We start from the raw sequence: 27,364 nt of genomic DNA on the forward strand, positions 1-27,364 counted from the left end.
CCTCATGGCGTATTCCACATGGATGTCTGTGGTGCGAAGCGCCAAAACCCATGTCTTGATCTCCTGCCCAGCCATTCGCACCGCTTCCCTCTCCCTTCACCACCTCACTTGGTCGATCAACCCAAACATCCGTCATGGACATCCTGGTGTTTTTGAACATCCATCCGTTTACGCTCGTTCCGGCGCTTCAGTCGCCCCCGCAGCCCCTTCAATCCGGCCCAGTCACCGTGCCAACCGACGATCCAGACTTTCCAGCCAACCCATCCAGCCCCGATGGACACTCATTCACCGAGGCAGATGCAGACGCAGACGCAGACGTTTCCGGCAGCCTGTGCGATCTCCGTTGCACCGAACCGACACCGCTTGTTCCCAGGCGGCTCTTTACCGGAACGGCTTCATTCTCCACCGCAACCCGAGAGGAGATGCGTTTTGGACCCAAGCTGTTGCGAGACCTCCAGGTTTCTGCTTTTGCAGGCTGCTGGAACGGTGACCACACGGTGCTGTTTCACTTCCAGGTGGCTCCTCTGGCGATTGTGGCCGTCGATCTGGCTAGCATTGAAAGAGTTGTGATCCCGCATCCCGACGATCCGCACCCTTCGCTGCAGTGGATCTTTGGCCACGTTGTTCTCGAGTTTCGGCCGCAATCTGCAGCAGCCCTTTCGACCCGCAGCCAAGCCTCGACCTTGAACAGGTAATGCTTCGTCCCGCTGTGTCTCTAGTGCAATATTGCTTGATTATGCATAACTTTCACTTGCGTCTATCGAATGTGTGATGTCCGGTGGGCGGCCGATCCTGTGATTACTTGCCTCACCCGTCGTGCATTCCTCTGCAACCCAACCGCTCGACTCTCCAGATTCACCCATCAAGTGTTTGTGTGGATCGACGAAGGGAGAACGTCAAAGGCGCCTCTGCCTAAGACTCAAATGATCCGGCATCGGCTCTTTCGGACCACAAGCTCATCCAGCCCCCAGGAACCGCACGATATACCGACCCGAGACGAAGCAGGCCAGGTCGACGCATTTGAACGTTTTGGCAGAGCTCTCCGGGACACTGACTGGAAATCTTCGGCCTCAATCGATCGACTGGCGAGCCGAATCGATCCTCTCGTAAGTCTGGCAAGACGATGCTCTATCCGATCAACCCTCGGCGATCCAGCCTCACTGCTATCCACTCGCAGTCAGTAATTGGCCTCGCCTCTCACAGTCCAGGACGCTTCAAAGACACTCTCAATGGCGGCAGACGATCCGATTCCGCGAGCAAGACCAGGACGCTCGTGCCAAGAAAAAAGTGAGCCCATCCGTTTCAATTGGCGACGGTCGATGCGGGGTGTGTCCGAACTGTGTCGTTTTACTGCTGACCATTCCATGCAACGATGCCGCCTTCGCATTTGCATTTACATTTACATTTACATTTGCATTTGCACTTGCATTTTCATTTGCTTTCCTGCGTATCGCTGCGATCGACGCATCTCTCTCCTTCTCCCCCACCACTTGTCAGTTGCTACTCCGGTCCCGCATGGACGAGTTCCTCAAGAGCTGGAAGCCACCGTCAGGAGCAACATTGGCCAACCCAAGCCCGACAGACCTCGCTCAGTCACTCGACGGCCTGCTCTCTGAGGTGAGCTACCCTCCTTCGCTATCGATGGCTTTGAGCTACTATGGATGACCCTCCATCTACCGTGCAGTTCAATATATGTGGGCGAGTGATTCGCCAAGAAGCTGACGACAACTGATGGACAGATGAACAGGCTCTACGACGATGAAGTTACGGCAGCCCTTGATCGGATATAGACTCCAGGATGAGCAGTGCATGCAGTGCGTAGAAAGCAGACACAGGATACTGCCTCACACATCTCCCCATTCCAATTAAGCTTATTGTATTATCGGATGCGCTGTCTGAGTCAATGACACAGCCGCTCGGTCTAATGTCTTGGCGCCTATTCATCTCTCTGAGGCGAATGTTTTGGTAGTTCCCTGAGGTGAGCCATATGCAAGCAGCCCGTCTCGTTTCATCACCATTAGAATACGAAAGCGGAATGAAGTGTCCACCGGCGCAGTAGAATTAAGTGAGGTGGAGGAGGCGGAAACGAAAGAGAAGAGGAGGAAAGCTGGTGCGAGATTCTCGACAGTCGAGCCAGATAGAAGGAAGGAGCTTCGACTGGTTGTTGCCAGGCTCGAGATTCCACTGCGATTGACTTGTTGATGCCGTCGCGATGGTCTACCAGATCACACACTGCTTTGGCGTTGCCGACGACGGAGTCGCTCGACAGCCGAATGCTGTCTGGAACTCTTCTGAATTGGCGACGACGCCATTGACACGGAATCGCCCGGGAGCATGAGGATCCGTGCGAGCCTGTGTCCAAGCATTGTCGTCGAGTCAAGTCAGCTGGCACTGTCCGGCGCAAGTGCGAACGAGCCGAGAGCAACGCATCCCGATCTGTAGATAAATTGCGCTATCCATCGTCCGCATCCGCTCACAGCAAAGGACTGCCGCCATGCACTTACAGCGTTGATCGCGTTGGCCGGCTGGATGTTGCCGCACCAGACTTGGCCAAAGTTGATGAAAAACAGCTGCTCTCTCGTCCAGCTTTCCATCCCAGGCAGCAACTGGTTGCGACTCAGCCCTCCGACGGACTCCAAGTCGGTCTGCCAGGCTTCAAAGGCTTGGTAAACACCGCCGTTGTCCGCCAGATTCTCGCCGAGAGTGAGCTTGCTAGATTTCGGAGAGAGAGAGAGAGAGAAAGAGAGTGTGTGAGAGAGAGGAGGCAGTGAGCGCAGAAACCAGCATGGCCGGTGAACTTGCTCATGTCCGTCCGCAGATGGTAGCTGCCACAGGGGTGTGTGGAAACATCATCACGGCCTGTCCCCAATCCCGCCTCTGCATCTCGTGCTTTCCATTCCATGAGCTCGATGACATCGACAAATGGGCAGCCACAGCAGGCTTTGTCGACATACCCGTTAACTTGGGCAGTTTCGTTCCCAGGCCCACGAACAGTGTAGCGGCTGTACTGATCCACAAAGCACTGGGTCTTCTCCTCGAATCGCTGGGCTGTCTTGTTTGTCCACCAGTCCCTCAGCCTGCCTTGTGCATCGTATTGGCGGCTAGGAAATCCAGGATAGTTGGGCGAACAAACACAATGCGGGGAATGGAGAGCGATGGTGTGAATATAGTGTGAGAGGTTGCTATGTACGTTACTGTACGCATTGCATCCAACAAGAAAACGTCTGGGGCAATCTTGACTTGATAGAAAAGACGCTGAAAGCACAAACGACGCCCCCTCACCCAGAGTTATCAAAGGCGTGCGTCAGCTCGTGGCCGATAATCATGCCGATTCCGCCATAGTTGAGGTATTGTGGCGCCTGTCGGCTGTAGAACGGACTCTGGAGGATAGCTACAGGGAACCAAATGTGTGGCTGGAGTGAGCCGCAGAGCAGATGGCGACAGCCATGAAAGGGGCTCAAGTAATGCCCGATGGGCGGTGAAGACCGGCAGCATACCCGCAGGGAATACAATCTCGTTCAGAGGAGGATTCTGGCAGATACAATTGCTCCGAGTGTTAGATCATGAACAGAAGCGTGCGATCGATGGCTGTCAGGCGCCGCGCGCAGTGCCATGCATGCTTCGGGGGACATCGCAGGACTCACGTAGTACTGTTGATGGACGGCACGTTCAAGCCATAATGGATCAGCAACGGCGGGGGTGGGCTCAGGTCAGATCATATACATCGGTTGGATCGAGGCACGGATTGCATTTTCGGTCGTCTAGTGCAATCTCGCAGCTGAGACTGCTGCCTCTTGTCCCTGTGCGACATGGCCGTTCAAGCAATGGCTATCTTCTACGACCCAGGCAGTCCTTACCGCATTCACCATCTGAGGAGTCATCTCCCACTCGCTTCGGTCCACGGGCTTGCGAATCTTGGCCATGTTCTGCGCCACAGCCCAAGCGTGGAAGTTACGGACGTTGGTGAGCCAGCCATCGGGAGTAGCCGATAGATTGGCGTACTTTTGGTAGAGCGCCTGCGGGTCCTGGATGAAATCAGGGTATCCAATTTTCTTGACCAGGGCGTAGGCCTGGACATCAAGCGGCGCGTGGTGTAAGTCGGCAGGCCACGTTCATAAGAGCCAACGTGGCGCATAGTGCAGAGCCCTGACGGAGATGGGCCCGTGGGCAATCTTGGGTGGATAGACAACGGACCACCCAGCGGGTTAAAGCTCCGAGCGGCAAAGGCGCCCTCGGTCGGTGAGGATACCTTTTCAATGGCTTGGGCCCTGGTTTGTCCGTCGAGCCAGTCTATTTTGGGCAGTCGCTTGACAAACTGGTGCACGATTCCATCGATCATCTGGAGCACCTGCTGCTTGCTCGTTACTGAGTCAGAACCAAAAGCCATCATTGACAAGTCATCAGTTGGACCCACAAGGACACATACACCATTGTCGTTTTTGCCTTGGCCATAGATATCTGGGGATAGCCGTGCTTGTCAACAAGCGCCAAAACAAATCAAAACTTACCATCGAATCGCTTGTCGACGTACCACTTGCCGATGGCCTCTCCAACCATATAGTCCACTGTGCCCATACACATCTGGAACCTGGGCGGATCCTTTGGGCTGCGGAGACCGATCGAGATGAAAAAGTCCTTGAACAAATCTCGAACGGAGGGTGGCATGTTTCCGATGTAGGTAGAGACGTATTTCCTGGAATCGAGGATGATGGGGAATTGAAGGTGAGCGAGGAGAGGGGCTCGGTCCAAAATTCGATGGGTGAGACGGCAAAGCCCAGTTTTGAGAGGACGGGGGCGGGTTGCGAAGGCTGGCTCACTCCACTCCACTTCACCCACCATAAAATGTAGTTCTGGACTGCTTCGGGTGGCGTGGCAGCCAGGACTTGTGTGAGATTCTTGAAATACGTCGGGGTCTCCACGATGACAGTCAGTGAATCGTTGATCAGAGTTTCGGGTTGCTCGGCTGAAAACATCTGCTGGAGATAGCTTGTCCACTGAATCGATGGCGACAAGCTGGACAGCTCGGCAACGGTGTACACGTTGTAGAGTGCGCTTGGGTTTTGCAACTGATCTCTGAAATGAGGCCGTCCACAGCCAGAGCATCCGTGGTGGTGTGAGAGTGCGAGCGTAAAGGTCGCTCGATCTACCTGGTCTTGGACACCAAAAACTGATCCTGCAACATCGCGCCGCAGACCATCCCGGTCTGAGTAGATGGCGAGTGGCAAGGTACTCACGGAGGCAGAGAGATTTGGGCTAGTTGGGTCTCGAACTGCACGATGCCGGCAGCAACTTGGTTCCAGTTTGAGCCAGCATCGATGACGCCTGAGAATAGCAAAGGAAGACCCTGCGCCAAACTTGACTGAAACAAGTCAATGTACTTTGGGTCTCTGTAGTACTCCACGGATGGCAGAGTGAGGCCATCCTGGGCAAGTCCAATGACGTATCGGCTTGGGTCCTTGGAGTCAATCTGGACAGTCATTCCAAAGAGGGCATCAACACCTCCCTGATGTGTCTGTGTGATTGCAGCTGTGAGCCTTTGTGGATCGGATTGCTGACTGCCTGGAGCCGAGATCGGAAACGCCAAGGCCGCATACTGGAGCAGCTGAACCAAAGGGGTCTTGTCCAGCTCAGCGATGCGGGTGGTGTTCATGCAGCTGTTGTACATGGCCGAGACTTTCTGGAAGGTTGCATTATTGTAGTCGATACGAGTTACTGGGTCGATCTGAGTCGGACCCGGATACGGCGACGACAAGATCTGCTTCAGGTCCTCCTGAGACTCTTCATACAGGAATGTGAAAGTCCCGATGCTCTTCTTGTCGTCGGGAATGGGGTGGGTCCGAATCCATCCTCCACTGCAGCGACCGATGTGTCGTTGTGCCGATGTGGAAGGGGGAAGAGATGGTTTGGATATGCATTGTTGTTTTGGAACAGAGGCGGTCATCGGCGAGTCAGTTCGTCATGCAATGCGGAATGCGGTTCGACATACACAAGGCACACACAGTCGGCAGTGCTTGAGGAGGCTTCTTCTCCTCTCTACGACCACTTACCAGCTGTACTCGTAAAAGTTCTATTCACAGATGGGAATCAGCTGAGACATTCAGAACCATAGACACATTTCGCCGTCGGCTTTTCCGCTTGCATCGCGGCGGCTGGAGGGTTTCCTACCTGGCAGGGATCGACTGAGGTGTTCAAGGCACCCAAGATGCGAGCAGCAGCCATGACACATTCAGGGGTTTTGCAACGGCTTGACTCGAGCTGATCCTGAAACATTCCATTGAGCAGCAAGATGGATGGCAAGTTAGTCCACAATGTCGACGACTGTTCATCGCTGCGATGCGATGAGCTGGATGTGCCGGATGTGCTGGATTGATGATAGCGAGGTGGCATTGACCCATGCGCAGGTCGTCGATGCGGGGACCTGGGTGGCTCTTACCGCTTCAAGCGACCGGTTGCGCCAGCCGGCAGTATAGCCCAGGATGCCGGTGAGCAATGTCAGCGTCGTCACGATAAGCCAGGCGATGACATGCGCCTTGGAAAACGAGTCCAAGATTGACAGTTCGTTGCAGCCCTCCAGACCAAGCGCCTTCCACCAGGCCTCCAGACGAGCGACGAGCATGTTAGTGCCTAGCTGGCGTGGACGGACGCTGGTGGGCGTCGCCTCGGAGGTCACCAAGGGAGCCTCCTCCTCGGTGTGGAGGTTTTCGAGGTCATCGTTGTGGATGGACGACCGATAGGTGCTTGGGCTCATGAAGGGGTTCTGCTCCCTGGGCACAGAGGGCTTTCGGCGCTGCGAGGGATTCGACATTGGGGCGCAGACGCTCTGTGGACGACCGGTTGGATGGGTCAGTCCGAGGTGAAGAGCGGCAAGAAAAGCTGAGGGTCGCTCCGGCGCGGGGTTGAGCTGTCGCCGGCCGTCGCTCCAGGGGAGGGGATGACGACTGGGTTTGTGGCAAGGCGCTGCCGCAATTTGGAGAGACTGCCAATCACCTGCTGGTCGTATCAAGAATGACGACAGGCCCGGTCGGACTGCTGTATGGCAGAGGGCGGGATCGACGACACGGGCGAAAGAGAATGAGGCGAGTCGTCCCTGTCGATGCGATAAGCAGGAGGGGCCGTCCGCTCAACGATGCCAAGCGGCCTGAGCGAGACCAGTGTCTGGGAGAGAATGCCGGGGTTGGAGAAGCACCAGGGCGAGGAATGGAGAAAGCAGATATATTGTGGTCGAGAGCAAGTGCATGTGGTCGATAGCAAGTGCTGGCACATCCAATTCGCAGCGATTCGTCGATTCCTCGCAATCGGCAGGCTCACATTGGCCCGTGCTTGGCTGCCTGCACAAAAACCTTGCCAGGGCCCGTGAAGGAAACACCAAAACCATCTTTGCCGCGGCTCAGGTTGACGACCTCGACTCGGATGCCGTCGGGAATGGCGGCAATGTGTGAGTTCTCGACGACAAAGTGCTCGTTTGCAGCCAGAGTGAGGGTGAGCAGGCCGCCGATCGCCGCCAGGAAGACCACGCCCTTGCCCGAGCACTCGACAAACGAGCCCATGCCGACAGAGAACATGCCTGCAGGCTCCACGACGACGCCATCCGTGCACGCCAGGAACGAGGTCTTGTGGAAAATGTAGGTGCCTTCGATATACATGCAGCGGATTTCGGCCAGCGGGTGGGCGCAGATGAAGACCTCGACGGGATTCTCGGTGGGGTTGGAGAGCGTCTCCATGCTGACCTGGGCACCCACGACGGTGGAGCTGCTTAGCAGATCATCGTTGGACGAGAAGGTGGCCCGGGACTTGTGGCGATGGATGGATGGATTCAGAGCTTGGATGGCCTGTGGACGGACGCTGAACGAAGCGGCGCCATTCAGGTGGACCTGCAGTACACTTGCACGCAGCTGGATGATTTGCTGTTGGTTTCAAGGCGTGGGAAAGTTGGAGCCGGGTGACGATGAGGGAGCAATAGAACGTCAGACGCATTTCATGGCTGCAAAGCGGGGCTCAAGGCATCCCAGGCCACGAGCGCGACCAAGACAATTGATTTCTGCGCGTTCCCTGGGAGCTGACACGAATCTACAGACGACCGGATGTCCTGACAGGGTGCACGCCGGATTGAAGTGAGGTATGCGAGCCAAAGCAATCTGCTGTGCAGCAAACGACATGACTGCAAGACAGAGTCGCGTTACATATTGTATCTTCTCGTATGTGCCAGACACGGGCAGGAAGGCGCCTGAGTTGAGGGACGAGGGAAAGGCTGTCGGGACAGGCGAGGCGACCTTGATGTAGGTTGCGGGCACGAGGTTGGAGGCCGATTTGCCCGACATGGATTACGGGAATGGATTCGAGGAAAAGGCACGCGCGGTCGAGCTGAAAGACGGGGCGGAAGACGATAGTCCCGGTTGGAGGGAGGGAGGAGGGGGTGGGAAACGCCGGAAGCAAACGAGATGAGCGGGAGGAAGGCGCCAATGCTGGGTCTGTGCGAAAATGAAGCTGTGGACCCGAACAGCCCAGGGGTGGATGCGGATTGGCTCTGGTGTGCATTTCGGCGACAGGAACGGGCCCCACTGGTCGGTTTTCAGAGGGCTGCTCATCAATCAGAGAGCCGCCGGTACTTGGTGTGGGGCACGCCGATGCTCGTCAAAGCTGGATATGGCAGCGCATAGACGGCAGCGCAGAGTAGTGCATCGGAAATGCACTGCGCATTATGCGGATAGTTGCTGTCGGTGGTTGATATCGGTGGTTGATATCGGTGGTGATATCGATGGCTGATGTCGATGGCTGATGTCGATGGCTGATGTCGATGGCGATGTCGATGTCGGTGGTTGGCGTTTGTCGTGGGCCAATCCATATTTCCATTTATGTCCAACTCAGATCCGCCCCGGAAGAAAACGCCGAGAAGAGGCGAGACAAGGCGAGAGCCAGCGGGGCGCATCCGAGAGTGCCCGAGAGCGTCCGAGAGCGTCCGAGAGCGCGCGAGAACGTCCCTCGGCGAGATCTGCGTCGTCGACGACAAACTGTCCCTCTCCGCGGCCGCTGCGGCTCTGTCGCTCATCGCTCTTCATCTCCCGCAGGCCGATCTTGCGATCTATTCCCTGCAACTCCCCGTCTGGACGCACACAACATAGACAAGCCCGCCGCTTGGCCACCCCCCCGGAGCTCGGCTTTCGTTTCCACTGGCACCTCTCATCTCGGCCGAGTCGCTACCTGATCGCCAACGCGAATCGCAACCCAGCCATTTGCTCCAGTCATTGTCGCCAGCGACACCACATCTTTCCGTCCAGACTTGATCATTGCCGTCGTCACACTCGGCGCCATGGCCTCTGCCTCTCACATCCGTGATTTCGATTCCAAGCGCTCCTCATTCGCCTCGTCCGCGCGGTTCTCTGGCACAACCAATCCCACCCATGTCGACCTGGATGTGCTCGGGCTCTTTGGCTCGGCTGCACCGGCTCCGACCGGCTCCAACCCCAGACTCAGTACTCCCCCGCGTCCTCAGTTCAACGACATGATCTTTGGCGGCGGCATCGAGTCATTCTCGCCGATGCCAACATTAGCCTCTCCGTCAGTGCCTGTGACCCAGAGCAGTAGCTCCTTTGTCTCCGGCAGGCGTGCAACAACCCAGTCTCCGGTAATCTCGCCTCTGTTCAAGTCCTCGGTCGTCGACTATGCCGATAGCGTGGTCGTACACAACTCCAACCCCGAGCCAAAGAAGCCTTCCAAGCCCTCCACCGTATCAGCCTTTGGCCTGTCGCCGGTCCAGACGCTCGCCACCGGACCTGCTCCGGCGTCCGTCGCGGCCGCTTCCACCACCACGGCCGCGGCGGCCAACAACCCCTCAGCGTATCGCCTGACTTCGCTGACTTATCAGGCACCCATCCACTCGCAGCCGGTAAATGTGCTGAACCATCAGCAAAGTAACGCTTTCCAGCCTGCCGCCTTCAGTCCGGAGCTCGATCAAACCACCTCAAAGTCGCCGCAGTTTGTGCCTTCCTTCCTGACAAGCAATGTCGTTGGCCCCAGCCATCCGCGAAGGAAGACCAGCGAGCACGGCTCGCCTCGTCTGTTCGCAGAAACCATCTACCACACTCAACAGCGCTCACGCTCGCCCTCCACGGGGCCATCGAGCTTTGGCGTCGACGACACGTCGGAAACATACGACTATGCCACAAGTCCATCGTCGGCCCGTAGCCCCAACTTTGTGGACGATGCCCCGCCTGCGCTGTCGCTCTACAGCACAACCGAGCGCTTCTCGTCCATAAACAAGCCGCCTGTGCGGGAGCCGTTCGTTGCCGATCTTCACACAAGTGCTGCGCTTGCTCCCGAAGTCGATCAGCTCCCGCCGCGATCAACGTTCCCCCGCCCTTCGATGCTGCCCAATCGTGGGTCAGCTGGCCTTTTCGGCCGACCCTCCGACACTGCCGCAGCCGGCTCCGCTTTTACGTTTACGGGCGGCGTCGGCTCTGGAGGCAGCGGCTCGTTTTCGGCCAAGATCTACGGCTTCGACCCTAGCCAGTACGAAGCCGTCCTTGACTACATCGACCGAAGCTGTGGTTACGTCGTCTCGCACCGCGTCCATACCAAACGAGGCTTGATCGTCACCTTCGACAGCCTCGAATCCTTGAACAAGGTCCTCGGACTGGATGGGAGCGACATTCCCGAGCTCGACATTATCTTGGGTGCCCGGCGACATGAAGAGGACGACCGACCGATCCAGCCTCCGTCCAACCCGATCGACATTCCCACCGGCCTCGCAAACGGCCGGTCTCACGGCGCACAGGGTCCCCACACCAGCAACACCGTGTCTGCCCAGCCCCGTCTACTGGCCGACGAATTCGCCTTCCCCAGCGACACAACCCTGCCCAGTGTGCCCCAGAGTGTCAAGCCCTGGGAAAAGGCCGGGTTCACGAAACGCAAGCATTACGATGAGCGCGAGGACTTGAGCCGAACCCGAAAGACCCAGGTCAAGAAAGTCATGAGCGAACCAATGAGCGCACACTACGATTCCAAACCTTCGAACGAGCCCGGCTACACAAACGACGAGTCGGGTGGCATCAAGCCGCCGGGGCTCCTTTCGCGCATCGCCGACTACGCCTTTAGCTGGCTGTGATCGATGTCGTGGCCGTGTGTCCCCAGGATGCAACGAGGAACCCAATACGACGACACTGCGCCCGCTTTTGATTTCCACGGAAGCTCACACGACTGCTCCGAAGCACCAACGACCGTCGCCCGGAGAGGAAGCCGCTGGTGGCAATCGAGAGCGACGAGCGGCTTTCCCTGTGCAAGAGTTGGCCTGACGGGCCTGTTCTGTCGCATCTATTATCTCTCCTGGAACGCCGATGCGATGGTGCCCAGGCGTTACTCGAATAAAGTTCTTCCGAGAAAAGTACGGGCCTCTGAACTTTGAGCATCCGCTTCCATAAACTTGACGAGCGTATCTACTGCGAACACATCGCATTAGTGGAGGGCAGGCCGCCCAACCAACCTGACCAACCTGGCCGTCCTGGCCGTCCTGGCCGACCTCGGGCGAATACAGGGCCGGCGGCGGTGTCGATGCCTCCCGGGGCAGACAGACGTGAGGGGTGCTTCTTGCCAATCCGCCACCAGCCTATCCATCAACGCACCCTGAGCCAGGATCCTCGCAAGCCCGCCTGCCTTGGCTTGACTTGCAATCTCGGCATCGGCGCATCGGCACATCGGCCTCCTCGCTTCACTCCCTGACCGAGAGCAGTGGCCACACCTGTATTCCAAGCCCACGCCCGCTCGCTCGATTCCGGCGCATTCCTGCTTCCAACTCTACTCCTCGCACGTCCCGTCTCCATTCCGCCAGAGCAGTTCGGCCTTCGTTCAGCCATGTCGCGTCCGACCCACAGCGCCTATCGTGCCAGCACCGGAGTGACTTCGACCTCGGCCGTCTCGCCTCCCGGCACGACCAGCATCAACCCCAACCTCGGATTTTACCAGATTCCCGAAGGCCGCTATACCTACACGATCTACAGCTACATTCGCGACGGCCGCTATGCGGACGTGATCAAGATCCTTGGCAATGAAATGCAGACCTTTTCCAAGTCCAGGGCAGCGCTTAGTCTGATGGGCTGGTGCTACTATATGAACGGCGACTTTGGAGAGGCTGCGAACTGGTGAGATGGCGTGGAGATAGATGTCATAGCGACAGAGACGGCGAGCAACTAAGAGAGAGAAGCGATAGTTGAGCGCGTGGGGAGCATGAAGGGCAGAGCGGCTCAACCCGAGTATGAGATCCACGAGTTGGCACCTCCCCCCCCCCGGCATATCGAGTGGCATCCGATATCGCGCTCCGAACCCCGACGGGCCATGCCGGCATTAACCTTCGTGGCCAAACCAGCTATGAGCAGCTGGTCCGATACCATCCAGAAGTCGACGACTATCGTCTCTACTATGCACAGTCGCTCCTCAAGTCCGGTCAGTATGCTGCCTCGCTCAAGGCGTGCCAAATGATCGAGAATCCAGAGCTGGGAGAAAAGGTGAGGACAATGGCCTCTGCCTGCAGGGCCTGACGGGGATACACGCAAGATGTTGCGATACAATCGGAGTCGATACAGAGTACTTTTGTCGAGCATATGGCGATAAACTCGCCGAGATCCGCGACAACTCATCGCGTCGGATCGTATGTCCCGCCGTTTCCACGCCGGCGGCCAGATACTCAAGCTGCAGGCATCGGTAAAGTACGAAACGAACGATCTGGCTGGATGCAAGCAGCTCGTGGATCAGTGCCCTCCGGATGATCCAGACACGATGATCAACCAAGCCTGCTTGCTCTTCAAGGTAAACTGGAGCTGTAACCGCGTTTCTCGGTCTGCGTGTTGTTCTCCCGCCTTCCCGGGTTCATCTCGCTCGATTATGTCGCATTACTGATCGAGTGCGCTTCCTTATCGGCGGGTTTTGTCTGGCTCGCCGCAAATCGGATATCAAAATCGGGGATGAGCAGGAAACAAAATACGAAGAGGCATGCCTCAAATACTCGGACGCATCCAAGATCCTTGGCTACCAGGCCGAGCTGTCATACAACATCGCGTTGTGTCATTATCAGCTCAAGCAGTATGTCCCAGCACTCAAGTATATTGCCGACATCATTGAAAAGGGAATCCGGGACCACCCTGGCAAGTAACCGGCGTGGGAGCATATGCCCACCTATCTGTGCGGTGGAGTTGGTGGTAGTGACCCATCGCCCGCCTCCTCCACCAACACTGGGACCATTTGGAGCCGGTGGTGAAGTTAGCTATTTCCTAATGCATTTGGAAATTCGCATCCTGATCTCCAGAGCTGAGCGTTGGCATGGCAACCGAGGGAATCGAGGTCCGGAGCGTCGGCAACTCGCAGGTTCTCCACGAAAGCTATTTGATCGAGGCCTTCAATCTGAAGGCTGCAATCGAATACCAACTCAAGAACTGTAAGGATCTGGCCAGGAGCTATTTGCTACGGATTCGCTCAGATGCTTTGCTACGAGGGTATTGGATCAGGGCTATGACGTCGCTGGGGCCGCAGGCAAACCATGCACAATGGTGCTTGGATGCGACCCCGTCCTCCGACGGCTGGTGAGTCGTCGCGCTGTTGCCATTGACACAGCCACATCGCCGCTGACAGATGACGCTGCAAGAGAAGCCCTGACCGACATGCCGCCGCGCTTGGAACAAGAACTCGATCCTGTTACCCTCCAAAATCAGGCGCTGATCAACATGGACGAAGATCCCACGACAGGGTTCGAAAAGCTCAATTTCCTGCTGCAGCAGGTCTCCTGTCCGCCCGAGACCTTTGGAAACCTGCTGCTGCTCTACATCAAGTACGAATACTACGATCTCGCCGCCGATCTTCTGGCTGAAAATCAGGGAATGCCGTTTGCCAACTTGAATTCGGTAAGTAGGTGACTTCAGCTTTGGTGCTTGTAATGCCGTCGATGCTATCGGCATCTCGAGCACTTGCGTTCCTCGGACTTGCACTCCTTCTACATGGAAGCCCGTCATGATTACGCATCCGACTATTCACTGTGTATCCGACTATCCACTGCGTATCCAACTATCCACTGCGTATCTGACCATCCGCCCCACATCATACCGGGCTGGCAGTACCTGTTTGAGTACCTCGATGCCACTTTGCTGCGGCAGTCTTCTCCAGAAGAGGCATACAAAAAGTTCGATGATCTGGCAAACAAGCACGTCGACGTTCTTCGAAAGCTCACAAAGCAGGTTTCGGAGGCACGCCAGAACCACGACGATGAAACTGTGAAGCGTGCTGTTAACGAGTACGAAGATGGGGTTGAAAGGTATATGAACATGAGATTGGTCATGGTGAAGGCAGGGGCCTCAGCTCTCGATGAGTCGGGACCCGCTGTGAAATACTTGCAGAGCAGAGAGGCATAGAGCTTTCCATATTGATCGGATGACTTGAGCGCAGCTTGGTGTCGTATGAGCTGCACATGGCACCTTTGGTCGGAGGCATTGCGACTCAAACCAGTAAATGCTTTCCCACGGCTGCGTCCAGGTACATTCCGGTGCTCATGGCTCAAGCCAAGATCTACTGGGACCTGGAAAACTACTCCATGGTCGAAAAGATCTTTCGCAAGTCGGTCGAGTTCTGCAACGAGCACGACGTCTGGAAACTCAATGTGGCCCATGTGCTGTTCATGCAAGAGAACAAGTACAAGGAGGCCATCTCGTTCTACGAGCCGATTGTCAAGAAGCACTATGAAAATGTATGTGCATTTGCGTGGCGGGTGTGTGTGCATTGATATGGCGAATGCATGGCAGCGACTGGTCCCCTGTGACAATTCATCAAGCGAGTGTTGCCGATCCCTCTGGACCGCATTGCCTGTCGAGTCGCACTCACTCAATAGCGCATCACTATGGTGTCTTTGTAGATTCTCGAGGTTACCGCCATCGTCCTGGCCAACCTTTGCGTGAGCTACATTATGACTTCACAGAACGAGGAGGCTGAGGAGCTGATGCGCAAGATCGAGAGAGAGGAAGAGAGAGTTGCATATGAAGATCCAAACAAGCGTACATACCATCTATGCATCGTCAATCTGGTGATTGGCACGCTATACTGTGCCAAGGGCAACTACGAATTTGGCATCTCAAGAATCATGAAAAGCCTCGAGCCCTTCAACAAGAAGGTGAGCGCCTCGTCCGATGTTGAGCTTGAAGGGATGCGATCGTTTCTGCATGCATCGGCAGCGACTCGGGCCATGTCGATAGCGACTCGACGATTGCGCTCGATGGTGTTTGTGTCAAAGCATTCTGGCAAGCAACAGTTATCTAGGCTGTCGGTGCTTGCTTGATCTGGCCGCTAGAACAGACTGGTGCATCGGCTTCCCGTGCTGTCGATGCAGATCTGTGAAGCTGAGGGATACGTTTCTAACACTTGATGACTGTTGGGTCTCTGGGATCGACTGGGGTGCCACCATGCCTGCATTCGAATCCACGGATCATCAGCTGGGCACCGATACTTGGTACTATGCCAAGCGATGCTTCGCCTCTCTATTCGAAACCTTGGCAAAGCACATGATAATCCTCAAAGACTCTGTCTTCCAGGAGGCCCTGGCCTTCTTTGATGCATGCGAGCTGCACGGACGACAGATTCCCGTGGTGATCGACCCTGTCGGCGTCGAGAACATCGATCCGGCCAAGAACTCGGTTTCATATGAAGCGCGCCTGTTCAAGAGCCTGTTCCTGAGACTCTATCAGTGACCGCCGAGCTATGTGTAGTACTGGCTGGCTGCGGAGGGGGTGGTCGTGGTGTACAGGTCGATCAGCGTTTAACAAATCGACGTGAGATATCTACGAGACAACACATTCATGTTCTTGACTGCGTTGATTTTACGAGACTGCATTGCGGTGCACTGAATCGATAGATCATTTCGTATCGACTGCATCCACTCCGGCATAGCACCCACCGATATATGGTGATGGTCGCTTGCATTGTTGGTCGTGGGACCCATCCAAGGGCTTGAGGAGCCTCAGACGATGGTGATTTGAGGTGGATGACAACAGTATATGATGGAGATGTGTGCATCCATGCAAAACCATGAAATTCGGCGCTGGCCAGCTGGGACAGCTCTAGCCAATCCGGCTGCCTCTGGCCAACTGGTGGTCTCCTGCTGGATGTATTGGGCGAAAGTGACCCTGCTCCACGCCGAAGGTCAGGCCGTTGCTGAAACTCTGTTTCTCTGGAATGACCACTCGTCCTTCCACTCTTATGAATGGGCACCCTCTGCCCATTATGGGCCCGCCTGGGTGCCCACTACTCACCAGTAAAGCAGCAAGGTTGTGTTCCACCAGAGCTTCTCCCGATCTCAGAAGGAGGCAGTGGACCAAGACTGTTCGGGTGGCGTCAGCAGACAAGCGTGATTGGCATCTGCTCAAAGAATAGAGTTACGCTCGAATGCGGAATTCCTCGCAAGATCATCCCGTCAGTTCTCTGGAACCCCATCTCTGCCAGCGGAAGGCGAATTGGTGCGGCCTTGACACCTCCTCCCACACCAAGCATCTCCGCACATGAATCACAACGGCTCTGCAGTTTCTCGCCTCGCTTTCCGCCAGGGGTGGCTGTCTAAATCCAATTCGCCTTCTCTCCTCCCCACATCGGCTTTCTCTGGAGCTTTCTGACGACATCTACAGAACTTTCTTCGCCCGACCTACGCCGTTCGACCGATGTGTCTTGCTGGCATGGATATAAAAGCTGCAAGGCTGCTCCTCATCAAGCGCCATCCATCGGCCCTCCCACGCATACATTTCCTGATAATCTCGCGGCTTGCTCTTAGGACCTCCACTCGCTTTGTACGCTTCAGTCGTTTGCTACCATGATCAACTCGATGTTCCTGAGCACCCTTGGCCTTGCCATGCTCCTGGGGTCTGCTTCGGCCGCCCGTCCTGCTGCAGGAGACTCTTGTGCTCTTGCTCAGCTTGGCGACTACAGCTGCGGCAGCGACAGCAACATTGTCGTCTGTGCCTATGTCAGCCAGACTCAGACCCAGTGGGTTGAGCAGTCCCGAGCCCCCACCGGCCAGTACTGCTACACTGACGGATACGACATCGTCTATGTGCCCATCAACGTCAAGCCCGACCCACCCACTCCCTCATACAAGCCCACCCCCAAGAGCAACTGCACTTCGTATAGTCGCGGTGCAACCCGCTGCGGCGACAGCAACAACATTGTCGTTTGCGACTACGACACCTCGGCCTACAGCCCCACTCTTGTCTGGCTCCCCAAGAAGACCTGTGCCAGCAACTCAACCTGTGGCTTCAATGGCAACGAGATTACCTGTGTCATCAATGGAAACAAGCCCACCCCGATTCCCATCCCTCCCACCAACGGCCCCGGTTGCTCGGATCTCTGCACCACCAATGGCGACTATGCCTGTGGTAACAACAACGACATTCTCGTCTGCCACTATGACGCCAACAGCCAGCTGCGATGGATCCAGATTGGAGTCTGTCCCTCGGACCAGTACTGCTCCAAGACCCCCATGGCCAACGGCTTCTCGTACACTTGCGCACTCCGCAGCGATTACCGGCCTCAGTCTAGCCAGCCCCCCAAGCCCACGGGCAGCACTCCGCCTACTCCTACCAACAAGCCTTTCAAGAAGTGCAAGTTCCTTTAAATTATAATGGTGATGCCGACAGGCCCAGGAGCAGTCGATGGCAACAGAGCCATGGCTCGACCCAGCGCGGGAGTTGGAATGTGATGTTACAGCGTAAGCAGAAGAATATACGATTCAAAAAATAAACGGGAACACTGTCATTTTGGGCGGAAATCGTATGCACCCATCAGTCAGAGCGACCGTCCATCACATCTTCGATTTCCGCACCGGTGATTGTGGCATCCGGAGAGTGACGCACGGTCTTCGCTCGGAAACTGCCGAGTGATTTGTTTTTTTTCTTGTGGCTCTGTTGGACGCAGTTTATCGCGCACTACACTGATATATGGGATGGGTGTTGGTGGTGGGGTTGCTTGGCTGCGCTGCTCGGATGTTGGGTCGGTACTTATTTGGATATGGCATTCATTAAAAATCGGGAATCAGGGCCACTTGCCGAGATACTGAAGGTTGAAGATGGCATTGCCCGATCGCTGTTTGGCGGACTTGCGCCACCAGAAGACGGCGGTATCGGTGTCCTGAGGGACACCTTCGCCCTTCTCGTAGCGGTGACCGAGATGGCACTGTCCATATCGATTACCCTGTTCGGCCGACTTGCGGAGCCACTCGGCTGCCTTGGTGTGATCCTTGGTGACCCCATATCCGTAGTAGTAGCCCAATCCAACCAGCCACTGTCCATACGAGTTGCCTTGGTCGGCGGACCTGCTGAACCACTCGAATGCCTTCTTGGCGTCCTCTGATACCCCTCCCCCACTACGGTAGCACTCTCCAATCCAAAACTGGCTGTCACTGTGGCCTTCGTTGGCGAGTTGCTCAAAGATGACCGCGGCCTTCTCCTGGTCCTCGTCTGTTCCAAATCCAAGGAACAGACACACGGCCATGAGATGTCTGCACAGCCAGTCACGATCCGATCCAAACTGGTAGAGATTGAAGAACTTTTGGGTAGCGGGCGAGGTGGGGTCGTCATGGCCGTAGCCTGCCAGACATTCTTCCTCCGCAAGTTTGAAATCCCTCGAGTAGTTCTCTCGGATGATCTTGATGCCTTTCTGTTCGTCGCGCACGGTGCCCCGGCCAAGATAGTTCATCCAGCCAACCATGTGGGTGGCGATGGGATTGTGCATTGTGTTGGCGGACATGGTGCTGACTTCCTGCCAGTGAGCGAAGGCAACTTCGTCGCTCTGTTCGACACCATGGCCGATGAACGAGAACCATGCTTGGAGGAACACAATGTGGAGACGGCCGTCCTCGTTTTCTTGATCGGCAGCCCTGGAATACCATTCGACGGCGGTATCATAGTCTTGATCGACACCTTCACCACTCTCATAACAGCGGCCGAGGGCGATTTGGGCCCGAGATATTCCACATTCTGCAAGTCTACGATAGAGCCCGGCAGCCTTGGTATGGTCTTGGGTGACTCCAGTTCCGTTGCGATAACACTCGGCCAGGTCGAACTGTGCCATTGCGTGGTTTGTGTTGGCCGCTGATTCGAAGAGGCGGAAGATTTGCTGATGGATGGCTTGCCGCTCGGAATTGTTCAGCGAGGGTCCATAATCGAGATCGATTTGGACAATATTTGCCAGGAAGAATGACGCGGCAGCATTGCCTTGTTCAGATTGAATTTCAAGCCAGGATCTGTCGGTTGTGACTGGATCCTCGCAGTGTAGCGAGAGGGCGATTTGGTCACTCGGTGTGAGGCGAATCCACGGCTCTCCGTCTTGATAGTAGAGTTTTGCCTTCTGGCACCACTTGCGGAAGCGAGGCAGCTTGGAGCTCAGGAGAGGACGAGCTCGCTTGCACACTCGGAGGAGGGTCTTGATTGTGATGTGATCGAGGGCGAGTTGGAAGCTGTCGTTGCAGCAGACAATGGCGAAGATGTCTGGGTTGTGGCTGAACGATGTTTGGGTTGGATCGGGCATCGACGAGGTTGTGCTGGCTTCAGCTTGGCTTTGGTGGGTGGGAAATGTCGCCGTGATTGAAGCAGGTTTGTTCATGTTGGCCATGTTGATGAAGACAGGAGGGAGACAAGTGGGTGATTGCGATGGACATGAGTCAGAGAGAGGCAGGTTGTGGAGAAGTAAGCTTGACCCTGTCAAGCCAAACCCTGGCCATTGAACACACACACACAAGCCTGGCTCGATCCGATGGTTTGCTGGCTGGAGTCTTTGTTCTTATTGCACTGCCACAGGTACTGCCACATGCATCGAATATGGAATCGATCATGAAATCGAGCCTCGCGGACTCATCATACAAGGCCAGATGCAATAGCCATTCGGTTATACGTTTATAGATCTGAATCAAGGACGCTTTCTCGCTCAGATGATCGCCTTTGGGAGTACCTCCGGAAGCGAGAACAAACCCGACTCAACAAGGTCCCGTTTCGAGCGAGGTGCACCTTAGTTGTGTATTGTGCCCTGGATGAGCCGGGCAACAGCCATGGCCATTCGCGCTGAGCCGTCCGGGTCCATCATGAAGGCATGCCGGAACAACGGATCAATGAGATGGGAAGCCTTTGGGAACAGGTTTTGGAGCGATTCGACTGCCTCGTCGGGGACCCAGTGATCGTTTGCAGCATACATGAACAGCATCTTGCCCTCGAATCGCCGCAGCGGCTTGGCTCCCTTGAAGCGATGGACCTCGGTCACTTCATGAAACCCCATCTTGAAGCAGCTGAGAGCAACTTTGTAATCAATCAGCGAAAGCACGGCTTTCTGCAGCTCGAGCGCGGTTGCTGGATCGTGTGCCTGGTCAAGATATGATCGGACGAGTCGTTCCTTGATCCAAGCGGGCAGCAATGCAACGGCGCCAGTTATCTTGGCAGCGAGCCCATAGCGCTTCAGAATGGGACGCAGCCGCACCCCCGCAGGTGTCTGTCCAATGTTTTCGACGGCTGGCTGGAGCATAATGACCCGCTCGACAATGTCGTCTGGTCGCTGAAAAAGGCACATTGTTGTCATATCAGAGTCATGCAGCAATAGCGCCGATGCAAGTGAGGCAAGCGACGGAATCGGGCCGAGAGAGAACGGAACAGGCAAAGCTAGCGCAGTCCTCCCACCTCCATCCTGGCGGCGAGATCGCCAAGGACCTTCAGGCAAAAGTAGGCGCCGATGGAGTGACCGATCAGGATGATCTTCATCCCCGGATTGCCTTGGATTCGGTGCCGCACAAACTCCAGCTTTTGCTGCACTTGGTCCTCGAGCGTCATAGGGTGGATCGGCCGTGCTCCTCTGTGGATCCGGTGGGTCCACAGCGAGTGGCCGCCATGGGCTATGCAGCACAGTTCGTAGCGCCGGGAGTGATCCGATTGCTGCAAAAGCAGCGACTGGAGAGAGTCAAGAAAGGGCTTGTAGAACTGCGGAGATCCTGGGTTGCCTGGGATTAAGAGGATGAGATGCGTTGGGAGCCCTCCGGGCTGCGGGCGATTCCCTCGCTGGCTTGGATGCGGATGAAGGGAGTAGCAGTGGATTGGCTGATCGTCACCAGGCAGAACAGCGATGCTGTCGTTGGCGGACGGCTGGAGACCGATGCCAAAGGGCATCCACACAAGATCCCAGAGCCAGACAGCAGCAGCGAGCAGCGCAAGGCCGACGACCAGTGCCAGAAGCAGGCTCATGGTCAGTCGCCGTCCGGGATTGTGGGATGGAGAGGATGGGTTCGAGAAACAGCTTGCGGATCAAGGCCGATCGCCAAGGCCGTGGTTGTCTCGGCGAGAGCAAGCGTGACCAGGCCCAGACCAACGGCCATGCTCCGTGCTGTGTGGATGGTGCTTGCAATTGCGATGGGTAACTATGCGTGTATTCAAGATCTAGGAAAGAAAAGGGCCGCGGGCCACGGAGACAGTGTCTTCACTATGCTTTGCGAGTCCCTCGAGCAGAATCAATGTCCAAGCCGCCATCGCCGTCGCGGCATATTATCCCTTGCCATGGAACGAAAACCCGGCAACCTCGTTGCCGCCGAGGTCTGCTGCCGACTCTGTGGGCGTCAGGACCGTGGGTTCCTCGGTGAACATCTCATCAAAGAACCTGACATCGAGATCGTTGTCCTGTGGGGATTGTGATCGGCAACAGCATACGTTAGCCCCATCGGCAGCGGAAGTACCACCGGCGTTGGCCGGAGAGATGAATCTTGCTCAGCATCATATGGGCGATCGGACGGGATCTTACCAGCTCTGGTCGGAAGGGAGGAAGAATCTCCTTGTTGAAGAGCTTGGTAAAGTCGATGGAGCTGAAGAACGGATGGCTGCGAATCTCGAGCCCGTCTGCGGCACTAGCGCCGAGTCGCAGCGATGGGTTCCGCTGCAAGAACCGAGAGATGATGTCCTTGCTCTCCGGCGAGCAGTGGTCGGGATACTCGACGACTGAGTGCAGGATGTTGTATCGGATCTGCTCGCGGTCGTCTGAATAGAATGGGTGGTATCCGCACAGCATCTCAAAGATCACCACGCCAAAGGCCCACCAGTCGGCCCCAAATGAGTTCTCGAGGCCGCAGATGACCTCGGGAGCCAGGTACTCGAGCGTTCCCACGAGCGAGACTGTTGATGAGTCGTCGCTCTCCTCCTCCTGCTTGCTGAGGCCAAAGTCAGTGATCTTGACGTGGCCGTCCTTTGCCAATAGGATGTTTTCGAGCTTCAAATCGCTGCAGGGATCAGTTCATCAAGAAGTAAGACTGCGAGTTTCGCCTCTTCCCCAGCCATGGCCGATGCCATCGCCGATGTCATTGCCACCACCCCTCCTAGCAACATCCTTGGCGGATTCAAAAAAGAGTCCTTACCGATAAGCGATGCCCTTGCCGTGCAGACATTCAATCGCGAGGAAAATCTCGGCTGCGTAGAAGCGCACCCGGTCCTCCGAGAACCGACCAAAGTTGCAAATGTGAAAGTACAGCTCTCCGCCGTTGACATATTCCATCACGAGATAGAGCCGCTCAGGAGACTGGAAAGCGTAGTGCAGACCCACGATGAAGGGATGGACGATGCTGCGGAGAATGTTGCTTTCGGTCTGCGGATCGCACTGGTCTTCGGCAGTCTTGTGTAAGACTTTGATTGCATAAGCCGTTCCCGTCGACTTTTGGATGCAGAGCAAGACCTGGCGGGGGCGAGTCGTGGAAGCGAGTCGTGGAAGACACATGTTAGGCTCTTTGGGTCTTGGCAGGGCTGCTCGTGGGGCTCTCCCGGAGCCATCGTGCGGCAGCCGCGGCCGTCACTGACCTTTGCAAACTTGCCCCGTCCAATGACTTTGTGGATCTCAAAGTCATTGATGGACATCTGGGGCTGGTCCTTTGATGCACTGCCGCCCGCTGTCAGTGTGGCACTCTTGGCTGGCTTTTGCACCGAGTTGCTGCTGATCGACGTGGCGATGGCACTGGTCCAGGCATCAACGTCTTTGGCGGTATCGACCGCAAAGGTCAAGCCGTCTCCGAATTGGTCCAGGAGCTGCCATGCGTGCTTGCGGTGGGTCGAAAACGGTATCTTGTTGATAGTGGAAGTGTCGAGGCTGATCTTGTAAACGTGTTCTTTGTGGTCCTTCGTGCGCTGGGTGACCTTGAGGAATCGGTTCTCAACATAGGCATAGCAGGACAGCCACTGCTTTTTATCTTCAAGCTGGAGCGCACCCTGTTTGTAGATGTTGTCGGTCTCGATTTTCTTCCGGTTCGAGAAGATGCCAGCGAGTCAGGACGGAGGAATCGACATATACCCGATGCTTGCCCCAAATGAGTCCCGACGTTTAAGGAGAGGCTCATGCCACCTCTGCTGATTCCATTATGACTACCGACATCCTCTCCTCCGCACCCTCCTAATGACATGCTCCAGGAGAGGATGTTTGCAATGATATCGTGGATGCAAGCCTACGGTGGCGATGCCAATATCGCAGCGATCCCGTCCACTCCACAGCCACGAAGTGTCGATTCCATGCCACAAGTCCATTGTTTTCAGCCAGTAGCTGTGTCCACAGTATCCTCGTATCATTCAAGAACCAAACATCGCTCGCCATGCGCACAATACTCACTCGATTCAGTATTGCGTTCGACTGAGAAGGCCCCGTGCCGGTCATCGTGTTGAGCATCTTGTACAACTCGGCCAACTCGCCCCTTCCTTCAGGCACATCCTTTGCTTGAGGACCTGCAGCTTTGGGCGTGGATCGCTCCTCGACTCCGAAGAACTCGGCCAGCTTCTGCACCCTTTTTTCGCCGGTTCCTTGGCTTGCCGAATCATTGTCATCCATGTCGTCGCCTTTATCGACCTATGTGGGAGAGCACACGATGACATTGGCTCAGCGAGTGCGACATCTGAACTCAAGACACATTAATCAATCGACGACCAGAGCACTGATTGTGCGTTGTGCTATTTAAACAGAAAGCCATTGCATCGTGGCTGTTTTCAAGCAAGTAACCCGGGGGAGCGTGCTTTTGTGTGAGAGAAGCGGTAAGGCCGGGTGATCTTACTCTGTGGCCACGCAATCCATTCTTTCCCTTGAGTTTCTTGAGACAAAAGATCTCATCCTTCTCCCACTTGACCATTCGCTCGTAGAGCTTTTCTTCTTGGGCCACGGTTCTCTCGCCTGGTTTCCGATGGTATGCACATCGTGGGATATTAGTGCGATTGGGGTGCAGAGCGTGTCCACATCGATACCTTCTTCTAGATCCAAGCCACTGCTGCGATCAAGCAGCTGCGGGTTTTGGCAATTCAACATAGCTGTTGTCTCCATCCTCACCCTTAATCGTCGCTACTGCATGTTCCCAGAAGCTACCAAGTCTGCCGATTGAGCCTCACTAGTCGATGCACTCACCTCCACTCTCAGGTAGCATTTCATTGATAACAAAGTTTTGCACCATATCCTTGATCCCGAGACTCTGCAGTAACTCTTTGATGGCCGTGCCTGCAGTGACGTTGATCGGTAGCGAGATGCTTGTGAACGTCATGTTGCCAAAGTAGAATCGCATGAGCACCTTGGTGCCATCCGAATTTACGATTCCTTGTTTCTGAGCACCACGTCGATTAAGTTTGTCGAACGGTGAAGGTGGCGGGCGAAGCGACGGCGAGACATTCGTCGACAGCAACCGGATACAATTGGAAAAAACACACGCATACAGAACGCGCAAGAGCCAAATCAGTAATGGGATTGCGAGGGTGGTATTTGGAGACACCTCGCCAAGACAAGTCAAGATAAGAACACGGGTGGCAGTCAGCAACGCATCATACCCGCGCCTCTAGCGCCTTGGACGGCGTATAGCTTGTCTTGATGATAGAGTGAATCTCTTTCATTTCCTTCTGTCCAGAGTCGACGCCGAAAAAGTCGGCGAGCTTGCCGGTTCGCTTGACAGGCTCATCGTCCTGGATAAGGATGAAGGCAATTCCGCGATCAGAACGTGGAGCTCGGAGCGTCGGGGGTATGTCCAGGGCAAGTGCAAACCGGGCGCTCGTCAACTCGAGGGTCCACAAGCATCAGTCTTCCTCGGCAAGAATTCGCCCACACTGTTGTCAACATAGACCACAGCTCAAGAGGAGACAGCCTACATCGTCGTAGTCATCATCGTCCTTGTTCTCGCGGGACTAATCGTGCCAGGAAAATGATTGAGATGTTGCAATCCGTTAGAACTACACCCGAGCGGCACCACTCGCAAGAATATGGATGTCCCAGCGACGTCGATACAGCAAGGACAATGATTCCCAGCCGCAGTGCAACAAGAGCGACAGGAGAGAATGCAGCGTTCGGCACGCATCGTCTGTGGGAATAGAAACCGTGCATACCCGCTGGATCTTTGCCGAGGATTTTTTGCGGCTTGTCCCGCCAGAACTGGACTCTATCGTTTTCTCATCGAGTATGGACCTTGAGGAGTTTTCGCGGATTTGGAGCTGCGATTGTGACTTTGGACGACTCATCGATCGATCCAGGGACTTGGATCCCAGAAAGTTTGTGAACTTTTTCTTGAAACTCGACTGCGAATCCGAAGTTGGAAAGCCCAGGAAGCTGTGCGCGGCTGAAGGGCGACGACTCGAGTCAGAGTCGCGAAGGTCCATATCGCTGGAGGGAGGTCGAAGCGTCTGGACGATGGTGGACCCTGTGGTTGTTGGGATGCTTTCCATGATCGCGGCCGCCTGCCTTCTGGCCTCTATCTCCTTCTCCGCAGCCATCTGAGTGGCAGAGATGTTTGTCGGTGGTTAGATATCGGCTAGCTCGACATCAATGCTGCGCAAACCGGCATGGAGTCACTAAACCCCAGAGTTGCTTGGCATCAAAATGCTCTCGAAGCTCGGTGACATTCCCTATGCCATCGCCACGGCATCCCTTTACAGTGAAATATACAGCGGATTGAAGGAAAGTACTCCCTCTCTGGTGCAATCGCCTCACCTGGCGCAGCTTCTCGATGGGCTCGAAGCTCTTTCTCCGCCTAAGCATCTCAGTGGAGAGTCCTTGCTCTGGCTCGGTGTTGATTGCATCCCAGGATGCGTTCTACATATCCCAATTGATAAGATGTATGTCAGACTGAATAATCGGTCTAGGCCAGAGCCATGATATCGCACTGTCTGCTGTAGATGAGCAGAGCCGCATTTGCCCATATCAGTCCCCCGGATTCGAATGGGATAGATACCCTCTTTAGTCTCGTGTCGCGGTTCTGAAGATGGATGTTGCGCAATTTCTCGACATCGACGTCGTTCTCCTTCAATGAGGCATCAAAGTCGTCCATCATGGACTCCAGCGAGCTCTTCTTCTTCTTGAGCGCCTTGGCCATGGTGCCCTTGCGCGGCATGGCACTACGGAAGTTGAACTGGTGTGGATTGGTAGAAGCGAGTCAGAAAGATGTACCAAACAGAGTCGTGAATAGTACAAAGTCGGTATGTGGGTGTCTGGAGTGGAAAGTACCGACCTCTTCGCCCCGACCGTCAATGCCAAGCCAAGTTGTGAGTTTTGCAGACTTTGCAATGATTTGACTCTTTCGGCGCTCGTCCTCGGCTTCCTTGTCCTCCTGAGAAACGATCGTCTGCAGCGGCTGGCAGACGGGAATGCCAAGCATGTTGACAAGCTTGGTAACCGTGGATTTGACCTGCTCACAAAGGCATGATTAAATGCGCTGCCTCAAGGGCAAAACCGACATCCGATGACTGGTTCGACAGCTCTCCTGTCCGTGTTCATGTCCATGTCCTTGTCTTTGTTTTGTCTTTGTCTTTGTTTTGTCTCTGCCGCTGTTGGTCCAAGCTTCTTGCCATTGCTGCTGCCATGAATCAAAGCAAGTCACCGCCACGCCAAAGCAACACTCGCAGTATACCGTACCAGCCGTTTGAAAATGAATCGAGAGGCTGAGCTCCAGGGCACAAACGGCCGCGATTGCAGATCCAGGAAGCCCGACTGCTTGGGGTCGCCTGAAGGGCGATAGACAGGAACGGTGTCAAAATAGCAGGCAGTATGGGTAATGCCAATCACGGGACGCCATATTCTGGGTAGCCAATGCGCATCCGCACTCCAAACACGATCGGTCGTATGTGAAGTGCAGTCGCGGTAAGCACACAAGTACTCATGTCTCCGGTACCAACTATGCGGGATCGTACGTGACATCCCGGAAACCCCCAGCGCGAATACAAGAAAACAATCGTGCCACACAACGGCAAGAGGGGACGGTACACTGAGTGCAAGTTTGCCGTCACGTACCCTCCACTTCGATCCATAAGCCCCAGCTCGTGCGCTCTTCGGCCTTCAGGTCCAAGATGTTCCACAAGATCTCGAGAACGTTCGATACGGATGTGGCTGTTTC

The 27,364-nt window shown here is 55.5% G+C and overlaps 10 protein-coding genes across 10 annotated transcripts; 5 read left to right on the plus strand and 5 right to left on the minus strand.

The window, feature by feature from the left end:
* Positions 1-134: 134 nt before the first annotated feature.
* Positions 135-1,790, plus strand: BJ171DRAFT_583029 (uncharacterized protein; the record flags this gene model as incomplete). The annotated part of the gene is made up of 5 exons (XM_053114227.1): positions 135-691; positions 854-1,106; positions 1,240-1,287; positions 1,498-1,617; positions 1,740-1,790. 5 exons carry the CDS (start codon positions 135-137, stop codon positions 1,788-1,790), a joined length of 1,029 nt encoding a protein of 342 aa, XP_052965613.1.
* Positions 1,791-2,080: 290 nt separating this feature from the next.
* On the minus strand, positions 2,081-6,854 carry BJ171DRAFT_145413 (uncharacterized protein). The gene is made up of 14 exons (XM_053105745.1): positions 6,434-6,854; positions 6,166-6,261; positions 6,048-6,067; positions 5,235-5,852; positions 4,837-5,073; positions 4,509-4,693; positions 4,250-4,365; positions 3,858-4,070; positions 3,645-3,650; positions 3,498-3,531; positions 3,283-3,391; positions 2,955-3,101; positions 2,505-2,712; positions 2,081-2,352 (listed from the first exon to the last, which is right to left on the minus strand). Exons 1-14 carry the CDS (start codon positions 6,803-6,805, stop codon positions 2,218-2,220), a joined length of 2,496 nt encoding a protein of 831 aa, XP_052965614.1. The 5' UTR covers positions 6,806-6,854; the 3' UTR covers positions 2,081-2,217.
* A 335-nt stretch (positions 6,855-7,189) lies between these two features.
* On the minus strand, positions 7,190-8,054 carry BJ171DRAFT_509903 (tryptophan RNA-binding attenuator protein-like domain-containing protein). Its single transcript, XM_053111449.1, has one exon. It carries the CDS (start codon positions 7,719-7,721, stop codon positions 7,305-7,307), a length of 417 nt encoding a protein of 138 aa, XP_052965615.1. The 5' UTR covers positions 7,722-8,054; the 3' UTR covers positions 7,190-7,304.
* Positions 8,055-9,055: 1,001 nt separating this feature from the next.
* Positions 9,056-11,392, plus strand: BJ171DRAFT_509905 (uncharacterized protein). The gene has a single exon (XM_053111450.1). The coding sequence runs from the start codon at positions 9,308-9,310 to the stop codon at positions 11,099-11,101; it is 1,794 nt and encodes a 597-aa protein (XP_052965616.1). The 5' UTR covers positions 9,056-9,307; the 3' UTR covers positions 11,102-11,392.
* A 452-nt stretch (positions 11,393-11,844) lies between these two features.
* On the plus strand, positions 11,845-15,713 carry BJ171DRAFT_623875 (uncharacterized protein; the record flags this gene model as incomplete). The annotated part of the gene is made up of 9 exons (XM_053115470.1): positions 11,845-12,131; positions 12,356-12,494; positions 12,670-12,795; positions 12,959-13,130; positions 13,615-13,883; positions 14,094-14,290; positions 14,509-14,719; positions 14,885-15,139; positions 15,459-15,713. 9 exons carry the CDS (start codon positions 11,845-11,847, stop codon positions 15,711-15,713), a joined length of 1,911 nt encoding a protein of 636 aa, XP_052965617.1.
* A 1,112-nt stretch (positions 15,714-16,825) lies between these two features.
* Positions 16,826-17,626, plus strand: BJ171DRAFT_583034 (uncharacterized protein; the record flags this gene model as incomplete). Its single annotated transcript, XM_053114228.1, has 1 exon — positions 16,826-17,626. The coding sequence occupies one exon, from the start codon at positions 16,826-16,828 to the stop codon at positions 17,624-17,626; it is 801 nt and encodes a 266-aa protein (XP_052965618.1).
* A 416-nt stretch (positions 17,627-18,042) lies between these two features.
* On the minus strand, positions 18,043-19,536 carry BJ171DRAFT_425363 (uncharacterized protein; the record flags this gene model as incomplete). The annotated part of the gene is made up of 2 exons (XM_053107713.1): positions 18,043-18,508; positions 18,845-19,536. The coding sequence occupies 2 exons, from the start codon at positions 19,534-19,536 to the stop codon at positions 18,043-18,045; spliced, it is 1,158 nt and encodes a 385-aa protein (XP_052965619.1).
* Positions 19,537-19,803: 267 nt separating this feature from the next.
* On the minus strand, positions 19,804-21,404 carry BJ171DRAFT_509909 (uncharacterized protein). Its single transcript, XM_053111451.1, has 2 exons — positions 20,673-21,404; positions 19,804-20,550 (listed from the first exon to the last, which is right to left on the minus strand). The coding sequence occupies exons 1-2, from the start codon at positions 21,228-21,230 to the stop codon at positions 20,014-20,016; spliced, it is 1,095 nt and encodes a 364-aa protein (XP_052965620.1). The 5' UTR covers positions 21,231-21,404; the 3' UTR covers positions 19,804-20,013.
* Positions 21,405-21,527: 123 nt separating this feature from the next.
* On the minus strand, positions 21,528-22,880 carry BJ171DRAFT_558894 (molecular mechanism For the regulation of protein kinase B Akt By hydrophobic motif phosphorylation; the record flags this gene model as incomplete). Its single annotated transcript, XM_053113178.1, has 4 exons — positions 21,528-21,659; positions 21,781-22,252; positions 22,388-22,701; positions 22,824-22,880. 4 exons carry the CDS (start codon positions 22,878-22,880, stop codon positions 21,528-21,530), a joined length of 975 nt encoding a protein of 324 aa, XP_052965621.1.
* A 2,637-nt stretch (positions 22,881-25,517) lies between these two features.
* On the plus strand, positions 25,518-26,250 carry BJ171DRAFT_509912 (uncharacterized protein). Its single transcript, XM_053111452.1, has 3 exons — positions 25,518-25,748; positions 25,966-26,067; positions 26,207-26,250. Exons 1-3 carry the CDS (start codon positions 25,666-25,668, stop codon positions 26,232-26,234), a joined length of 213 nt encoding a protein of 70 aa, XP_052965622.1. The 5' UTR covers positions 25,518-25,665; the 3' UTR covers positions 26,235-26,250.
* Positions 26,251-27,364: the final 1,114 nt, after the last annotated feature.

Source organism: Polychytrium aggregatum, assembly GCF_025602895.1.
Source record: "Polychytrium aggregatum strain JEL109 chromosome Unknown BJ171scaffold_24, whole genome shotgun sequence".
NCBI classification, from domain to species: domain Eukaryota; kingdom Fungi; phylum Chytridiomycota; class Chytridiomycetes; order Polychytriales; genus Polychytrium; species Polychytrium aggregatum.